General features: G+C 50.7%; 1 protein-coding gene across 1 annotated transcript; it reads right to left on the reverse strand.

The window, feature by feature from the left end:
- Positions 1-9,682: 9,682 nt before the first annotated feature.
- On the reverse strand, positions 9,683-18,696 carry LOC140655614 (zona pellucida sperm-binding protein 3-like). The gene is made up of 9 exons (XM_072870353.1): positions 17,390-18,696; positions 11,646-11,764; positions 11,456-11,559; positions 11,040-11,217; positions 10,844-10,964; positions 10,650-10,741; positions 10,435-10,580; positions 10,036-10,155; positions 9,683-9,813 (listed from the first exon to the last, which is right to left on the reverse strand). The coding sequence occupies exons 1-9, from the start codon at positions 17,513-17,515 to the stop codon at positions 9,683-9,685; spliced, it is 1,137 nt and encodes a 378-aa protein (XP_072726454.1). The 5' UTR covers positions 17,516-18,696.
- Between the last annotated feature and the right edge of the window lie 83 nt (positions 18,697-18,779).

The raw sequence follows: 18,779 nt of genomic DNA on the forward strand, positions 1-18,779 counted from the left end.
GCCAAGAAGGATGATTGGTAGCTGCTCTGGCCAGAGCCAGGGTTTGAAGCAGAATTTCAGCTTCACGTTCTAATCCTCTGGCTCTGACCCTCCCCAGGGCTCCTGTTTGAGTTGACCTGAATTATGAGAGGCTCTGCTGGGGTTTGTGTTTTGAAGAAACTCCTTCGAGCTCACCCAATCCCTCCAGCTTGCAAAATCCAGCTGGGAAGTTTCCCTCTAGAAGAAGCCATCTCGCTATGTCTTGCTTTGGTGAGGGCTGAAAATAGCCCCCAGCTGCCTGGAGACTTCACTTCTGAGCTTGCTGACATGAAAGGCAGCCATCAAAGTGGATAACGGGATATTTTCCAGCCTAAGAAAGAGCTCCGGCTTGGGGCTGGGCTTTGGGAAGGCCGGTTCTGCAGGGAACAGGAGCCCATACTGCACCCGTGGGTCACTGCACTCATCCTGACCACCCCTGGGAAGCCAAAAACCAAGCTGTCCCCATAGATAGATGCAGCTTTTTAGCTCAAATCTGTTACGGCTGCTTTCAAGGGACTGCAGCAACCTCTCCCCCCGCAGTAACGGGCTTTATTTCACATAGCCCTGGCTCAGACCAGGCTACGACCAGCCCCCTTGTAGCTCATCAGCTGGCAAAAGCATCCCTGGATTTTTAGCTGGCCCCCCTGCACCGCTCAGGGCTGGTTGCTCGCTGCGGCTGGAAGACAAATGCTTTGTTTTTGAAGGTAGAGGCTATGCCTCCTGCCTCTGCTAATGTACAGCATCTTGTCTTATTTGTTCCTCGCTGTTCCACAGCTGAATTACTGCAAGTGATGTACTGGTGCTTTGTACGATGATGATGTTTTATAGCTGCAAGAAGAGCACTCCTTCAGCCTCACCTTCCAGCTTTCAGGAGTTAAATCCATCTGCAAGGGGGCCACCAAGGCTCTTCCCTCCTCATCCTCACCCTTCCAGCCAGGGTGCTCTGCTCCATGGGGAGAAAAGAAGCATTCCCCCAAAGGCTGCGGTTCCTGTGGGCTGGTGCAGCTTGGCTGCACCTTCCCAGCTTGATTTTCCTAGCAAGCCAGGGGTTGTATCCTCCCCAGCTCTGCTTATCTCCTGCCTCAGAGCCAGATAACTCACTGGCGGCTGTTATCTCCTCACAAGGAAAGGCTGCACGGGGAGGAGGTGAGGAGCATGCAAGCCCTGCACCAAGCAGAGCATACCCATGCTGCTCACAGCACCTCAAAACTGTGCCCATCCCCAGCGCAAAGCCAGCCCTCTCTCCCCAGGGCTTTATCACAGCATCCTGCAGCATCCTGCATCCCTTCACTTCTTTGCCCTCAGCCCAGGGCATCCCCGTCGGAGGAGAAGGGTGGGTTCAGGGGCACCCCCAAGCCATGGATCAGGGCACTCGGTGACTCAGTGTTGGGTTATGGATTCACCCTGATGCAGCTTGGCACTCAAACCCCAACCAGAGCGGCTCCCCTGTTCACGTTCCTCTCTGGGCTCTGCCAGCCAAGCCCTCGTGGCAGCCACGGGATGGAGATGTATAAGCCGAGCCCAGCCAGACATGGGCCCGAAATGGGTGCTCATGGCCATGGCATGCTAATTAATCCTCATTTGATCCTAGCACTTGCCAGTCTGTAATTTCACAGCTTGCTGGAGGCCTCTATACCACAGGATGGCTGCCAGTTGATTGGCAGTCGGGGCAGCTTCTCCATCCTCGAGGGATGAGCAACTCAGCCAGCAGCTCATGGTGGGCTCCAGCCTCCTCTGGGGCTGGTAACCCAAGGATGGAGTGGTGTCAGCCAAACACCTGAAGAAAACCTCCTGCTCTGCCAGGAGAGGGAAAGAAAGCGATGGAGACCTGGGATAGACACCTGGCAGCAGGCAGGAGCCTTCACCCCACCCTCAGCAAGAGAGCAAGGGGAGATGAGTGGGAAACTGGTTTAAATGGGGAGCTCAGAGCATCAGGCAAGGTGATGAGGATGAGGCAGGTCCAAGGCAAGGCAGGAATAAGATTGTGGTCAATGGGCATGGCTGGAGAGCAGCATCCCTGCAGCACAGCTCAAGCAGGGACCAACAACCCCAGGCTGAGCTTAAATGGGCTCCTGGGGCCATGGGCAGGGTGCAGGTGGGGGTCCCAGGTGGGGCTGCTCAGGCCATTTAATGCCCCCAAGGCCATGGGAGGCCAGACTTGGGGTGAGGCCTCTGCCTGACATGCTGAGCTGACCACTGTGCAGGAAGCTCCACCATCACCACCAGCCCAGCAAAACCTGCTTCCCCAGCAGCCACCATTCCTGGAGCTCAACCCTTCAGTGCCTGGATATGGCCCTTGCTACGCCAATGGGTAATATATATCTATTTATTGTGTTATCTCACCTTATAAAATGCATTTTGCTGGGTGACAGCTGGGTGCTCTCCCACCACTGGGTGGCAGTGGGCACACACGCGTACACGCATGCACACGCACACGTGTGCCCCACGCAGGGGGTGCCTCCGTCCTTGCTGCCCCTTTGGAGACCCTGTGCTAGGCGCCAATGCCGTGGTGGCCCCATGTCATATCACCTCCGTGGGTGAATGTTGTCATCAGCCCATGCTTCATCCCCGGTGGGGATGCGGGGGACCAGGCAGTTTCAGCCTAGCCGCGTCCTGCTCTCAGGAGGAGAGCATCACCCCCAAAAAGCTGCCAGAAAGGGCAAATTTGAGACCAGAAGTGCTTCTTACCTCCATACCCTGGAGGCAGCAGCAATCTGACTCCTGGGACAAGGGGTGCTTGGCTGGAGCACCCCCTGTTTGCAGGGCAGCACCCCCCAGAAGAGCCCCAGGCCCCCCAGAGCCATTGGGTCCAGCTGAGCCTGCTGAAACACAGCCATGCCGGAGGAGCCCTGGAGGTACTTGTAAGACAAGGGATGACATGCTTGATGGGATTTCTTAATTAGATCTTGCTAAACCAAAATGTACCGGGGCTCCCCTGGCAGAACAACGTCAGACAAAACATTAATCACGCTCCAAATAAATAATTAAAACTTTGGGTCTCTTAGAAGGGAGAAAAAAAAAAAACAGGAAAAATCAAAGGCATTGGCACCAGCCCACAATAAGGAGCACTGCTGCTAGGTCCAGTGACGCCCTGGCCTTGAGGGGGAGCAGACCTGTGTCCCCAAGGCCACCTGAGCCAGGTGGGACCCAATGTGTTCATCAAAATCTGTGCCCAAAGTCCCAGGAGGTGTCAGGACCAGGTTTGGGACCTCATAACCTCATACCTGTTTCCCCATCTCAGCTTTACATTAAAACGTGTCTTTTCACAACTAGCACCTATTGCCTCAAACAATGGATTTAAAAAAATTATTTCCTCACTGGTTGGCTCATGTAGTGCCCTGGGACATCATCCATGATCACCTCTGGGATGCTGGACGACGTCCAGATCTCAGGCTCCGGCAGATGCTCAATGCAGCATGGGAAAATCTCTTCATTGAGCACTTAGGAAACACTTTTGAGAGAAAACCACAAAAAAAGGCTTGAAAAAAGAAAGCTGTCCCTCCCCATCCCCTCTTAGTTGGAGCAGAGATGATTACTCAGTGTAAGCAACTCAGAGCTTAAATTATGCATGGAGCCATTTGCATTGAAGAATATGATTGAGGCAGAGCTGGTTCTGTCCCTCCTGGCTCCCCAGCCACGCAGGTGGGATGGTGGGAAGGCTCCTTGGGACTGTGCATCCCCCATCCCAGCATCAGCCTTGGCCAAAGCCTCTGGTGAAAGTTTATGGGGGGGAAGAAAATGAAAAAAGAAGTACAAGGGGCTGCAGAGTGATGTTTTCCCCTGTGTGGCCATCAAAGCCACTTGGGTACCAGCCTTCAGAAACAAACATCACCTGTGCTCTGCTTTCTTCTTCTTTACCTTTCTTACAATATATTTATTAAAGAGCAAGCTATATTTATTAAAAAGCAAAGCCAGGGCTGTGGTGGGGTGGGGCTACTCCCTTCGCTCCACTGATGAGCCAACAATTGTTGATGAATTTAATGCAATGACATAATTTTTGGCTTCTGGTTTTCCTCCCTGTAAGGCTGCGATGCTGCAGGGAAACAGGGTGTTTTCTGCTAAGGATGCAGCAACACCATAGCCCTTGGATATGGCCGCCAAGACATGATGCTGTGCACACAGAAGCTGATGGGCACCCATGAAGCCTCACTGGTGGGCAGCATCCCTGACCTTCCTCTTCCTCCCAGCCCTTCCCCAGCACATCACCTGGGTACAAAGCTCACTAGGAATGAAGGACTCCACCAAAACCTGCTTTATTACATTAATATTTGCTGGTAATGAAGCTAGCTAGCACTTAGAGCTCCAATCAAATTAGGAAAGCTATAATGAACACGAAGTGGTGCATTAATTCATTAGCAGGGAATTACGATAAATTATCTCAGCAAATATGGCAAAACTTTAATTTACTGGCGGTGTTTTCAAAGGGCTTTTGCTCCTTCATCTCCATTTACACCATGGAGCATTTTTTCTGGCAGGAAAAACATGAGAAGGGAATTAACTCCAGTTCCTTGGGGAAATGCTTTTGTCTCTCGGCTAGGAATAAATACCCATAAGAGATACCAGAAATTTTCCTTTTCAGCTCCTTCTCCAGGTCTGTGCAGAGAAAATTGATATTATTTACAATTTAAGTGCTCAGAAAACACCATTGCAAAGGTCACTGCCTGTAAAAGCTCCACTAGCAGCATCCCAAGGCTTAGAAAGTTCTGCTTTGCTGATCATCACAGAAAGGGAAAAAGGAGGAAAAAAATGTGTAGCAATTTCCTTGAACATGTGCAGGGAGGGCATCAATAATACACATTGTTGGGAAGTTATCCCTGATACTCAGCTGCCAGTTTGTACATGCTTAATGCATAAATTTGGTCATCAAAATGTGATGTCCTCTTTAATGTCTGGATGCAGAGGGCTGAGAAAGGATACAACTTGTCACATCCTCAGCCTGACACAACTCAAGAAATAAATCCCTGGACCCTTCAAATCCAAGTGCATCACATCTGGGGTGGTTTCCCCTTGCAAGAGCCAGCCCTACATAACATCAGCAATGGAAAAGCCCTTCTCAGAGATCCCCTCTCCCCACACCTCTTAGCTTTAAAAAAAAAAATAGAAGATAGCAGCACCATGAAGGGGATAGTCCCATGGGATGAACTGAAGCACCTCAAGTCTTGCCATGTCAAACATCCTGCTTAAAAATAACCTGCAATCCCTTGAGTTGGAGGATAAGGGTGAACCATGGTCAGAAAGAAAGATGTCTGGCTACACAAACTCTTTGGGTCCTGTAACAAGACATTAAGGAATAGCTAAAATGAACATTTCCTCCTTTCCCTCAGTTTTCCCTTTCCCTGGTTGCTGCTGCATCTCCAAGGAGGTCACCTCCAGCCTGCCTTTGGATGTCACAGGCATGCAAAAACTTTGCGCACCCTTCCCTGGTTGTCTAAGTGCCTGCATCCAGATTGGTCCAGGGCTGCTGCTATCTCTCCAAGATCAACTCCATGGGGATGTGGTGAGGCCACCCACCAATGCACAGGCAACAGGACCTCCAAATCCACCCAGACTCCCTGCAGGCTTGCAAAACTGAGTTGCTACAAGCCCCAGCTCACTTCTTGGGAAAGTCTTCAATTAATTATTTTACCCCATCTTTAATTGTTCTTGCTGCCTAATAACAGATGGGACATGCCTGGAGAGGGACAGGACAGAGCAGCTCCTGCTATGCAGAAGGGAGATAGGCATTGATGCTCACACCATTTCCACAGGACAGTGCAAATTTGCAAATGAACATACCAAGCAGCTCACCTTTACCCCAAAATTCCTGTAAGTACCACTTGATTGTTCTCCTACATGGTAAATTATTTTTCTTTTAATTAATTGTCTTGAAGGCCACCTATAGGCTATCACCAACATCTCCATATAATGGGGCACTTACAGCAAGCTAGAGACACACATGAATAACCACAATGCATCCTTGGTCACATTATTAAATTCCCACAAATTGATTGCTCTGCCAGCATCTTACAGCTTTCTAATTAAGTCTTTACTCAGATGCTCATGCATGCAAGGGAAATGAATGCTAAAGTGCAAGAAACAGCAGTTATGGGACTGCAGCTGATGCAGCTCACAGGTTGGGAAGAGCAGGTGAGTTGGGCATCACCACCAGCACATGCCCTGCACTTTCTCTCTTCATCCATCAGGCAATTGCACAGGGTTGTGTTAAACCAGACAGGAAAAATAGACTAGCAATGTCACCTACTACAGCTCCAGCAGGAGGTCTCACTGCCTTTGGGGACTGGAGAGCAGCACCTGGCACCACCCAACTCTTAAGACCATCCAGTTGCAAATTCCTGTCTGGTCCCTTAATCAGATAAACACTCTGTCATCCTCTGAGACACCTTTGCCTCCCCAGCTCCTTAATCCACCTATGGCAATCCCAGCTTTGGGAGCCTTAGCTCAGGGCTGGATTTCTGGGAGCCATTTCTCCACCAAGCCCTTCTCCTCAGACCTCCTATCAAGTTCTTTCCTGGTAAATGGGGGGGGGAAGATTGGTTTAGGATTAATAATTTATTAAAGAATTAATAGCCCTGTTAAATTATAATACTAAAATCCACAGATGTGCTGGCTACCACAGGGGAAGCCAGTGTTATAAGCAGCAGTAGCTAATGTGCAGCCCCTCCTGGGCTGGCAAGGGGGAGAGGACAGCCTGGAGCACAACAGCTCCCAGCACAAGTCTTTCCTGCTGAAGATGGGCTTCAAAAGATGATCTGAGCACAGGCTAAGGGATGAGTGCTAATAGGATCAGATCCGACAGGGCTTGGAGCCCAAAACCCAGCCAGATTTCCTCCCCATTTCCTAGCCTGGATGCTGAAGCCCTTAGAGGGGAGAGAAGTCCTGTGTTGATGGCTACCTCCCTTAGTGGCTGCCTCTAGTGCAGACTCAAGTCCAGATCTTGACTTAAGAAGAAATAACCACAAAGCATGGCTTAAGCTCCTCGTGGGTCTGAGAAGGGAGGCAATGCTGGCAGCACCTGCCCAGCATGGGCCTGGGCTTTCACAGCTGAAAGAGCTTGCAGGAGAGATGTGACACCCAGAGGAGCACAGGTCTCAGTCAAACCCCTGCAGCAGAGGACAACAGTGGCAAGAGCAGCAGGTTCTGCTCAGTGGCAGATTTCTTTGGAGGGTAGGAAGAAAGTGACTTTATAGGTGAATGAGGAGTCTTAAGACACATGGTTAGAAGAGGACCATGCACGTAAGACTGCCTGTAAAGGACAGTCTCCAGCTCCCACCCAGAGGACAAGGCTGGGTCTCCATGCCACTGGGAGGAGCAGCAACAGCCTTTTGAAGGGTAGCATCTCTCACGGCCTGGCCACACACTCAGCTCAGCTTCACAGTACCTGTCACCCTGTCAAGGTAAAAAGAAAAAAGGGGTTTTAATCTTCTGTAGCTCCTTGAGGAAGTAGCTTGGGCATTAAACATGAAGGCTGACAGCCTGGTCTGGGAAGATTTCAGCCAAAAAAGCTTACATGGTTGCCTCATTTTTCCACCCGATTATTTCAAGCTCAGCTGCTTAATTCATTGAAAACAGAAGCAGGAAACATTTGCCCTAAGCACATCATCCCTGGGCTTTCAAACCAAGCCTGCCTGGGGAGGGGGTTCCTGCTCCACACCCTGCCGAGCCCACAGAGCACAAGTGCCAAGCTGATTTCTCAGCATTAGGGAAGGCTCATTTGCAGAGCTGTAGCTGTGCTCAGGCTTTGCTGGGGTATCTTGTAGGGAGAATCAGTATCACTAGATTGCATCCTAATGGCTAGGGGTTTGCAGCCCAAGAGCTTAAGAGCAGAAGTGCTGTTTTCAGCCTTCAGCTGCCAAATTTAGGTAATGCCTTTAACAGCAGCAGTTTTCAGAAGGCACTAGCAAAAGCAAAGGACCAAACATCTGAGAACTGGAGCTGCTGGCATTGCTCTGAGCCAGCCTTGCTGCTTTGCCCCTTTTTACTCTTTATCCAGGGCCAAGAGGCCTTTCCTCAGCTCAGAAAAAGCTGTTGCAAGCATCAGGTCTTTGAATTCTCTCATAATATAGAAAGCAAGAACATGAGGCATAAGATCATTTAGACCAGAAGGATAGAGGGGGAGTCAACAGGCTTGGGGATTCTCCCTGTAAAGCACACAAAGGTCACCAGCACCAACCAAGGCACATTCATGCTTCAAGGAATCTGACCCCATTGCTGTGCTCACCCAGGAGCACAGGGTCTGACACTACATAAAACAAGGTGATTAGTTCACCTGATGCAGAGCTATGATCTTTATACCAAGCAGCACCTCAAAGCACATGGCCCTCCAGCCATGGGATAAGAAAATCCTGCAGCCTCCAGGTTAGAGTGGAGGTGACCACTGCTCCCTGGGGCACATGGCTGCAAGTGGCACACAGCCCAGGGTAAACAAACCACTTTTGAGAAATATTTGCGTTACTCAAGCTCCCAAGAAGTGCAACTGGTGTTCAACTCACCACATTAAGGAGTTGAGACACCAAAAGTTCATACCCAGCTTGAATTCCACCAGGCAGAAGACACCTCAAGCCTTCAGCAGCCTAAGCCAAGAGGTCAGGATAAGCCTATGGCTGTGTAGGAGGGAAAGCTACAGAGCAAGGAGAGCAATTCAACATAGCTTTAAGGCCCATCCCATACATATTGACTCAATTTAAGTGTGATGAGGACTCCTGTGCCCTATAGCACAGTTCCTCCAGCACAGCAGGGACAGTGTCCCCAAGGCTGTTGCAACAAGAGGTGATGATAGTCTAGGTAGACATATGGCCTGAGGGCTTCCCTCCCTCTATACTTAAAAAAAAATCTGTTTAGGGTGGGCCAGTAGCTTTCCCTGTTTGTCCCCTTTCTCTTAATTACAAAGACTCCAGTTCCACCTCCCCATGCAGCCATTGCTCCCTGCTCTCCATAAAGCAGAGGCCATACCAACTAGAAGCAACACCCATCTACAGCCCTTGTCCACCTCCAATGCCAAGTTTTTCCCAGTTCTCCCAGCAGAAGCCATACTCAGCCCCAGCACCCACAAAAATCCCAAAGTTAGAGCTGCTGTTGTGTCCTTCAAGAAGTAGTGCCTCTTCACCCAGGCTGCAACAACTCACACCAACAAGCCCAAGACAGAACTGCTACCATCACATACTCCAGTATCACCCCTGCTAAGGAGGAGCTAACAGGACTTCTAGAGTCAGGAATCCATTTGGCATCTGTTGGCAGCATCAATTCTTCCCTTGTTTGCCTGAAAATAGGAGCCATACCTTGCTTGCAGCCAGTATTTAGGATTCCTTGCTGTCAGGCACAGCATTGCATGCCAAGCATACAACATACAGGGAGCCTCAAGAGCAGTGCTGGACATTTGGAAAGTCCTCCTGCACAGAGGCACCTTCCATCTCCAAGTGCTATGGTTTGGGAGATGCTTTCAGGCGGCAACAGCTCTCCATGTCTTTGGTCCCACCACTGGTTCATTGGTGGCTTCCCAAGAGCTTGTGTAAGCTTCCCAAGAGCTTACCTGAACAGTAGTGCCTGAGCACAGCCTCAACTCGCATCCCATCAGAGCGGACCCAAGCAAAGGTTGACTGCTGTCCCTCCTCCCCACTGAGGACACAAGGGAAGGACAGAAACATTTCTCTTTATTAGGGTCAGGGAGTTACAATGACACTCCAGGAGGGCAGCTACCTTTTCTGCATGCAAGAAACAGTCCAAGAGCAGTTAAGCTCAGCACAGTGGCTGCCATGAGCATGGCAACTTGGACCAGCATAGGAAGTTCTTCAGCAGCACCTGGAAGAGACAAGAGCCACTTACTACACATTTAATGGCTTTCCACCATCTGTCAGTGGATGAACTTGCAGGCAGCTTTGGGAAAAAGTCCCCCAGACTGTCTTTTGGCAATTATGCTAGAAAGTCTCTGTCCAGGTGTGAAATCATGGCAAATTTATGACTAGATCAACCTGAAGCCACCTTCGACTGAGACCTGAAGACAGTCAGACAAAAAACACATACCATGTGGAGTCTTCCCTGCTGGTGCAAGACCTCCTGAGGAACTCCATAATCCCTGACCTGGATCAAGGATTAATAATGGTCCAACTGAGACTTCAGCCTCTGCTGCCCTTGAGGACCCACCTAAGAAGAGATGAACATGAATGAGTTCACAGAGGAGGCAATTTCTGCTTAGTCTGGATTTCAGGGTTTACAGAAAGGTAGACCCTGCAAGAGGAGGTTTTCAGTGGTTTTAAATATAAGAGGACACAGACACAGTTACAAAGCCCAAGGACATTGGAGAAGAGCTAGGTTTGTCCTTAAGATGAGATGCATTTGCTAAAGATCTTCCAGCATCTTGGCCATCCCAACCTGGAGGGTCACCCTGCCTTGGGGGGGTATATTTTGGACAGAAAGCCCTACCTTGCTTGGAAGAGATGTCTCTCTTCAAGCGCCTTCCTGGCCATCTGGACAGAGGGTTAATTCTCCAGGAGTATCCTCCATACAATGGACAGTTGCCAGTCTCACAGCAGCTGCAGATGTCCCCAGTACCCTCCACTGGAGCCCAACTGAAACAGAATTACCTGTAAGCCCTCTTGTCCAGGCTGGTCCCCTCCCTACATGCACCAGCTACTCACAGGCTGCTGGCTTTGTTGAAGGAACAGGCCTTGTTCAATGGATTTGGGGCTTGGTCAGCTGGGGAGACCTTCAGGTGGCAGGTGATGTAGATCTGGAAGGGAAATTAAACCAACATCCAAGGTTAAATTTATTCATGCAGAACAGCACAGCTTCCGAACATGCTGGGGGAGGTGGGGTGGACACCACATCTCACCAAGTTTCTGTTATCTCCTGCAAACTTGAATGCATCAACCATAAACTGCAGCGTTTCCTGCCTTGGCCTTGGAGAGATGAAGGCTGAAGTGGTGTCATCTGATCTCCCATCCACCAAGCACCTGGACAAGAGTCAGAAGTCAGGGACATCCCAGCCAGCTACAGCAGTACCACCCAGAGAGCACTGCACCTCTTACCCACTGAGGTCAATCAAGGCATATCGGGGAGAGGAGTTCCTGTCCGGACTCAGAGTAGCAACACAGTCATCCACAAAGAGCCTTAGAGGTACATGGTCCCCAGAAGCAACATCAGCCTGGAGGTGCAGGCTTTCCCCCAGCTGGAAGCCATTGGAGAGTCTTTCAGTGCTCCAGTCACCTGCAAGGCATATTCAAGGCTACAGGTCACTTCAGAGAAATGCACACTGTCCTCCCTTGCACATAGGTCCTCTTTACCAAGGAGCACACACACACACACCTTCCCACCCCCCTCCCCCAATACTCCTGCAAGATTTATTTTAGCCCTGATTATAGCTCCATTTGGCCTCTCAGCATGTGGCCAAGAGCTGGCAGGAGCAGGAACCTGAGGGAAACTAGGCTGCCAGGTCTGCACCCACCATTCATGAGGCGCAGGGAGAACATCAGCCTCTCCTCCACCGACAGGGTGGAGCGGAAGGGAGCCCACGTGGGCCGGATGGCGTTGCTGCTCACATTGCTCTTCCTGAATGGAAGAGATGCACATTAACAAAGATGCCACCACCACCACCTCAGGTCCATAGGAGCAGAGACACAGTCACATTTGCTTACCTAGGATAGTGACACTCAATAGGAACCACAGCTGCATTAGTCCTTACAATGATCAGGTTGCCAGGAGGAGTAGGTTTGTAGGACAAATTTGTTTTGTAGATCAAGGAGTCTGGGGTCATCTGGAAGGGACATTTGGGAGAGCTGATAAGTCAGTAAAACAAAACAGTCAACCAGAAGCTCAGCATCATCAGATAGCACAGTCAGTGCTGGGTAGGACACAGGTTCATCAGATGTAAAGGCGGAGGCTGTCCTCCACGTTCCCAATCCAGTGCATGTAGGATGCCATGAAGCTTGTATTGGCATCCCAGCACAGGAGAACAAGGGTGCTAGCCCTGCAGGAGGTCAGTCTTGATGACTTTGGCACTCCAGCATGTACCCACATCAGGTGGGCAGGGGCTGTAGGACAGTAGGTCTACAAACCTCATCCCCCAGGTGAACTGGGGCACACCAGCTGCAGGCAGCCTCTTCCTCTCCTACTGAGGAGGTCGGCAAGCCCCTTTCCCTACTTTCCCAGCAACAGCCACTGCAGTTTCAAGTTATGCCCAGTTCTCCCATATACTCAGGCATCCAGTTCCATCCGAGTCATAAAACCACTAGAAGCCTTGTTTGCTGTTGAGCGTGCACCTCATCTCGTCTCAAGGATGGTACCCATACTCCAAAACCTAGCTCTGCTATGGTCACACCGCCCCTCACTGGAGGGCTGCTGCAACCAGATGAGCCCCTCCTCAAGCCCTGACATCACCTTTACCAGGTCATTTCTAGGACTGAGATCTTCGCCAAGATGAATTATGCAGTGTGACAGCACATTGCACTTTAGCAGTTAATCTGTCCACAGTAATTCCCATTTACCCATCCAGTGCTGGTCAAAGCCCAGAGAAGGTCCATTACCTACGCAGCATCACCAGGGATGGAGCAGCCCCTCACCCTGGTGTCCCACCTCACCTGCAAGGTGCTGCCACATTCATGCAGCCCAGCCACAAAGGTCACCGTGCTCTCAGCCGCACTCTGAGCCACAGGCAGGCAGGCAGCCGAGCCCAGGGTCAAGTCCACAGCCCTGACCAGGCGCCCCATGCCAAAGAGGTCCCTGTGCACTGTGACCACCATCTGCGCCTCCTGGCACTGCACAGCCACAGGGTGCAGTGGAGCAGCAGCCTGGAGCTGGGAGACATCTACCCATGCCCAGGGGGAGGGCTGGGAGAAGGAAGGCACATGGGGCCGGCTCCAAGAGGAGTCCCCCTGGACCCTCAAGACCCCTTGAGGGAAACCCCAGGGGCTGTAAGATGCTGCTTCAGCCAGCACCCAGCAGAACAGAGCTACACCCAGGCTGCCTCCTGACCCCATCCTGACCCCAGCAAAATCAGCTCATAGAGAAGATGCTGCTCGAGAGCCTTTTATACCAGCACTCCCAGCAGCCCCAGCTCAGATGGGGTACACCTGGGGGCTGCAGGCATGGCTCCCACCCAGCTAGGGGCTGCCCAGGGCAATGGGATCCAGCTGGGACCATCGCTCCCTCTCAGGGCATGGAGGGTGATTTCCCTGGATCTGCACCTGGGAATTACCCTGGGATGGTTTGTCCCTTGTCTCTCTGTCTTGCCTGTTTGCAGTGGCATCAGCTGTTGCCACCTCGGTGGCCAACTGGCCACAAGCCCTCTGCTCTTGTCCCTTGTACCTGTGCCTGTGTCCTTCTTGCTATGTGAGATGGAGCCAATTTTGGCCACCAACATGGCAAGGGCTTGGTCAGGCTCCCACAAGCATTTCTCCCCTGGTCTCCCTCACATCATCAGCATCAGCAATTCCCCAAAACCCAGGTCCTAGAGCACCACTCGAGGTGGCACGTTCAGAAATGGAGAGGACTTTAACTGCAAAATCCACCTGGACTCTGGCCCACGTGTGTTGGCAATCTGTCCGTGCTCGATTTCATGGGTATCTGCACTGGGTAATTGTAGATCAAGTAATGAAGGCATCATAACTGGCTTATTTGCATAGAAAGCAGAGGTACAAAAGCCGATCTTCCCATAATAGCAGCTGATAAGTGAATGGCAGGCATAATCAAGAGATTAATTGGCCTTCGTGTGTTAAATATGCTAATTGGCACAGCTGCTCGTGTGTACAGCACGAGGACTAATGGCTCTACATTGCCAAGCTGGATGAAGAGGTTGGGGGTCACTCAAAGCTGCTTGCCATGGTGGCAGAGCCCAGTGAGCAGGGTCCCCTCGACACAGGGGTGATGCCCTGCACATACCTGCCCTTCAACAGTGCAGCCAAACAAGCTGGGAGGGTTTTTTTAGCCTAAGTGGTTGTATTCATGGTGTGTTTCTAATGGTGCTTTACATGGGTGCCCAGGGAAATGGGGTTTTCTGGCCGAAGCATCTTCCTCCTGGTCTGCTAGGATCTGCGGGATGGGTTTGGGGTGGGGTGACCTGCACCATTTGCTTTTAGGGGAGACCACAGCAATGAGATGGATGAGCAAAGCTCCCACTAAGACCAAGGGGGTGCACCCCAGTTCCTGGTGGGATCCCCTTCCCTTGCTGGCCCATGTATTAGGTATTCACTGTTGTCTCCCTGAAGCATGAATAATGCCACACACACGCACACCATCCTTTTCTGGCATGATCTCCGTGTCCCAGCCTTGCCCCTGATATTTTTAAGAGTCATGAATAAATGATACAAGAAAAACCTCTCCAGCAGCTCAAGCCCTCTTTATTAATTCAGCAAGCAGTGGGTCATCTCCAAACCCAGCTCATCCCTGTGCTAGGTTAGTGTCTTTTACCCCGCAAGCTGGGTTTGCCCGGGGGGGATCCTGCAGCCGAAGGTATCCAGGAGGATGGGAGGTGATGCTCATGGTGCCCATGGCCCCATCACCCAGCTTGGCAGCAGGACACAGCACTGAAGGTCCACGGGTTGATTCACCCAACCTCCTGCAAACCATCTCAATGAGGAACCAGGTCTATGTGGCTAGGTGCCTGCACCCCACACCCCTTTGCTCCTGCTCCAAAGAGAGAGGTGCAGCTCACCTAGAAACCCAAGGAACCAGGTACAGCCCAAATCCTGTGTCTTGCACTAACACAGCCCAAAGTTTTTCTGCTCAAAGATGTGTTTCTCACACCTTGCAATAGCTCCAGCCAAAGGCTGGCAGGTTAAAGCACTGGGAGTGGGATGCTGCAAAATAAATTCAGGCATCTGGGATGAAACAGGGATGGGAGATTCACTGGCCTTAAAAGTCTGAACCTGTTGGGTGGGGAACAGCTTTTATTCTCATTTGGGTGCAAAAAAGATCAATAGGCAGCAAAAAAAACCCCACATCCACCACCTCCCGGCTCTCAGGCCTCAGTGAGTGCTGCATCCATCACTGTAATCTGCATTTAGTAGCTCTGAAGGAATAGCCCTTTCCATCTGCAAAATCCTCCGACTATAGATTTCCTCTGGGAATGAAGGACACTGGGGGCCATCTCCTTTTTGCCAGAGTGGTCTGTCCTTCCCTGGGCTAACAGGAGCTCAGGGTCATTACTGAGCCCCTGCTACCAGGGGAAGGCCAATGGTTGCATACGCCCCACCCATGCTCCTTGGAAAGCCTTCAGTTGAGTAGGACAAGTCCTACAGTGGAAGTCTTTCATCCATGCTGTAGGAAGCAATATCACATCCTCCCGTTGGTATGGGTCTCCTCCTGAATTTTTCATTTTTTATACACAACTTCACCACCTGAGATGAGAAAAAGAATTTCTCTGTCGGGCATGGAAAAGAACTGCACTGTCAGCACTTTTTCTCTAGATGGCTCATCTGTTTATTTACCAGGCTGCTTTTTCACTGGAGTGTTAAATACCATATTAATAGGGGAATTGAATACTTCTGTGGCACTGTTTAAGCAACATCTCCTTACCTGAGACACCACATGCTTCTCTAAGGCTCATTAAGCAACACCAACCTCTCTTCGCTGGTCCCCAAGAAAATGATGCTATCACTGAGCCTGCAGCACAGCGGCTGAGATCCCGCTTGCAAAAGCATTGCCGGGGGGTAATGATGAGTAATGATGAGTAAATGACATTGACTGTGAGTAATGATGGTAAAATGACATTGAAATGCCACCCGATCGTAAAATTACATTGAAACGTCACCCCAATTCCCTCGTCCCCACACCACGCGTCAGCTGCGCATCCCAAAGAGAAACGAACCTCGCTTGGCTAACGCAGGAAAAGAGGGAAATTGGAGTTTGAAAATTATATTGCTCATTAATTTTCCTGGCTGGAGACAACTTCTTAATGCCAGGTAGGGTTTTTTTAAACAATATCACTGTTTCGTTTCAAATCTCTCTTAAACGACTTCTGAGTCACCATGATAAATACTCCCTGCACTTTCTCTCTGCTTCAGATCCCTTATAACTGCTGATGGATAAATTGCTTGAGTTACCCAGGATAAATCACGCAGGATAGCCAAATCTGTAATTAAAATGTCTCTCAACCTTTCCGTTAACTCTGACTTAGAAGGACCAGATGCATTGCGGCTGCAGGGAATAACCCACTTGGGACTGGGCTCCAAAAAATGGGTCATGGGAGGGAGAAACTGGCTCTGAAAGTGCCAACTCCACACAGTTCCCTTGGGAATACCACGTCACTTTTCATCCCCCATCAAAAGGATTTGATATTGATACCAGGATTGATAGCACAAATGGAGAGTTTTTCAAGGACTTTTTTTGCCAAAAAGGACCTTTTGAGTGCGCCAGCACTTTGCATTGTCTCTGACTTGCCCATGGAAAGCAAACTGCCTGAGCAGAGCTGGCACGGAGCCGGGTGGTTTCTCCATCCCAGTTGTTGCACTGGGAGGAAACAAAAGGGAAATGAAATAAAAACTAGTTGTACACAACAAAACCTGGATTTTTAGACCAATTTAAATCTTTTTTGGATGTTGCTTCCCAGGCAAAGCTACAAGCAGAGGTAGAAAGTTATTTTTAAAATTCCCTCTCCCTAAGACAAGCTCCCCACCCAGGCTCACAGCCCTGGCCTTGGGGCTTTGCTCCTTGCCTTCATAAGCAGAGTGGCAGGAAGATCCAGCCCTGGGGCTGTTTCTGGGCACTGCTTTCCCCAGGAAAGTCAGATATTACGTTTGCGGCAGCCTTAAAATCAGAAAGCAGCTCAGCCAGGTTGCTTTGAGCTTTCCAGCTGAATTGGGGTCTGGCCTGGCAATTTTGAGGCCAAGAATTGGGTATTTCAGGGCAGCGTAGGAGCCGGATCCTGCTCATCCTGATGAAAGGCACATCACACCACAGAAACAAGCCCATGTAGAAAATGGTGCTTCTTGCAAATCCTTCATCTCTGGAAAACAAAGCTAGCCCATGCCAGAGGGCAGAGGCACCCATGGGTGCCAGGCAGCTCTCGGGTTCGACCCACCTCGCAGGGTTTCCAGAGCACCCCTGCTGCCTGCAGGGACACCGCCCCATCTGTGAACCAGGGCAGGACAAGGGGACAACAAGGACAGACAGCAACGTTGCTCCCCAGAACGCCATGGGGGCATCATCCCATCCCATCCCATCCCCCATCATCCAGCCCGCATTGTCCTCAGGGGGAGGCAGCAACAAAGCTCAGCATCTCTATCTTCCCCTCCCTCCATAATTAGGTCAATAGGAGAAGCAGGAGCCCTTTATTTATTATTGATGGGCAGAATCAAGCTGCCATCGATCGGTGCTGGGGAGAGACTCGCCCCGGCGCTTTCTGAAATAACCTGCCAAATTAGATTTTTTTGTTGTTTCTTACCCATTGAGGGTGTTTGGATGAACTCACAGCCTCGCCTGCTCCCAGGAGGGATGACAGCAAACACGAGCAAGCTCCAGCAGCTGAGCTGCTGCCAGGTCTCAGCGCCGGGACCTTCACGCTCTGCATCCCTGTTAAATCCCACTTTCCCAGCTGCCAGGTTCGCCGTTATCCAGGATTGGGTGGAGGAGGATGTTGGGACTTTGGGGGAATGGAAAAAAATGCGCAGCATCACGTATGCGACATCATGGCCGGCCAGCCTCATCCCTGCCTGGGTCTCATCCACGGCACCCATAAAACCATGTGTTGGATTAAGGAGACCTTGAAGAAGAGGATGGATGGTTTCCTCTCCCAAAAAGACCCATCACCTGGACATCCCCAAAAGCAGGATGGCACGTGGGGACAAGGGGGACAACTAAGCTCCTCCTGGGCTGGTTTATCCCATGCCAAAGCACAGCGCATTGTCCCAGGGACAGTGGTGAGCAGCTCAGCCCTGAGCAGGAGCTCACAGTTTGGGACAGCTCATCAGCCTGAGCCACCTAAGCAAAATTTTCCCTGGGCTGCCACAGCTTAATCCTGATTTTCTTCCTCACCACCCTCAAGATCTCCCTTCCCTGCATGGCCCAAGCTGCATTTTGCCAAAAAAACCCTCAAATCTGCCCAAAGAAATGCCCCAGAAAGCTCCCAGCTGGAGGAGACACCCCTGAGGATGCTAGCAGCATCTCAGGACCTTTAAAGATGTCCTGGACCTGGGGACAACTCATCCCGCTGCCTGACAAGCAGCTGGGAGTGGTTAATGGCTTCATTCCCCCAGCTCAGTGTATGGATGCTAAATAATATTAATAGTACCTCCTGGCACCTCGTTAAAAATTGCGCTGGCACTTAATTCAGGCTGTAGATCAAACCCCTAAATGAAATCAACATCCATCCCCTTCCTAATCCGAGTTTGATACCAGCACGCTTTCCCTTGTCTTGCTTTTAGAAATATTTTTCTATTGAAATGCAGAGCCTGGCTTCACACCCAGGGAAGGACAGCTAAAAATAATCCTCTGCAGGTTGATTTAGGAAGGTCCCTTCCCCACCAGCCCCCATCAGATCCTGCTTGCATCCCATCACTGGGATTAACCAGCCTGAATTTCAGAGCTATCTCAGATGGATGACAATGTCCCTTTGGGATTTTGCTCTTCATTCTGCTGCTGTAGGTATTAAAATAAGGAGGAGGGATGAGGGCAGGCACCTATCCATCACTGGAGTGGTCTTCTCCCCACACCAGGTGATGGATGAGGGCAGCACAGTGCAAGGTGCTGTGGCAGCAGCAGGGGAATCGAGGGTCAGACGGGGCTAGGCTCAAAGGGGGACATAAAGGTTTCACTCTGGGAATTTCAGTATTTAA

The sequence above is a fragment of the Ciconia boyciana genome, chromosome 8, assembly GCF_034638445.1.
Source record: "Ciconia boyciana chromosome 8, ASM3463844v1, whole genome shotgun sequence".
In the NCBI taxonomy this organism is placed as follows: Eukaryota; Metazoa; Chordata; class Aves; order Ciconiiformes; family Ciconiidae; genus Ciconia; species Ciconia boyciana.

Coding starts and splice junctions, on each gene's coding strand:
- LOC140655614 (XM_072870353.1), bottom strand. CDS start 17,515: ATGCAGAGCGTGAAGGTCCCGGCGCTGAGACCTGGCAGCAGCTCAGCT. Junction 11,218..11,455: donor CTCCCTGCGCCTCATGAATG/GTGGGTGCAGAC, acceptor TATGCCTTGCAG/GTGACTGGAGCACTGAAAGA. Junction 10,965..11,039: donor GCCTTGATTGACCTCAGTGG/GTAAGAGGTGCA, acceptor ACTCTTGTCCAG/GTGCTTGGTGGATGGGAGAT.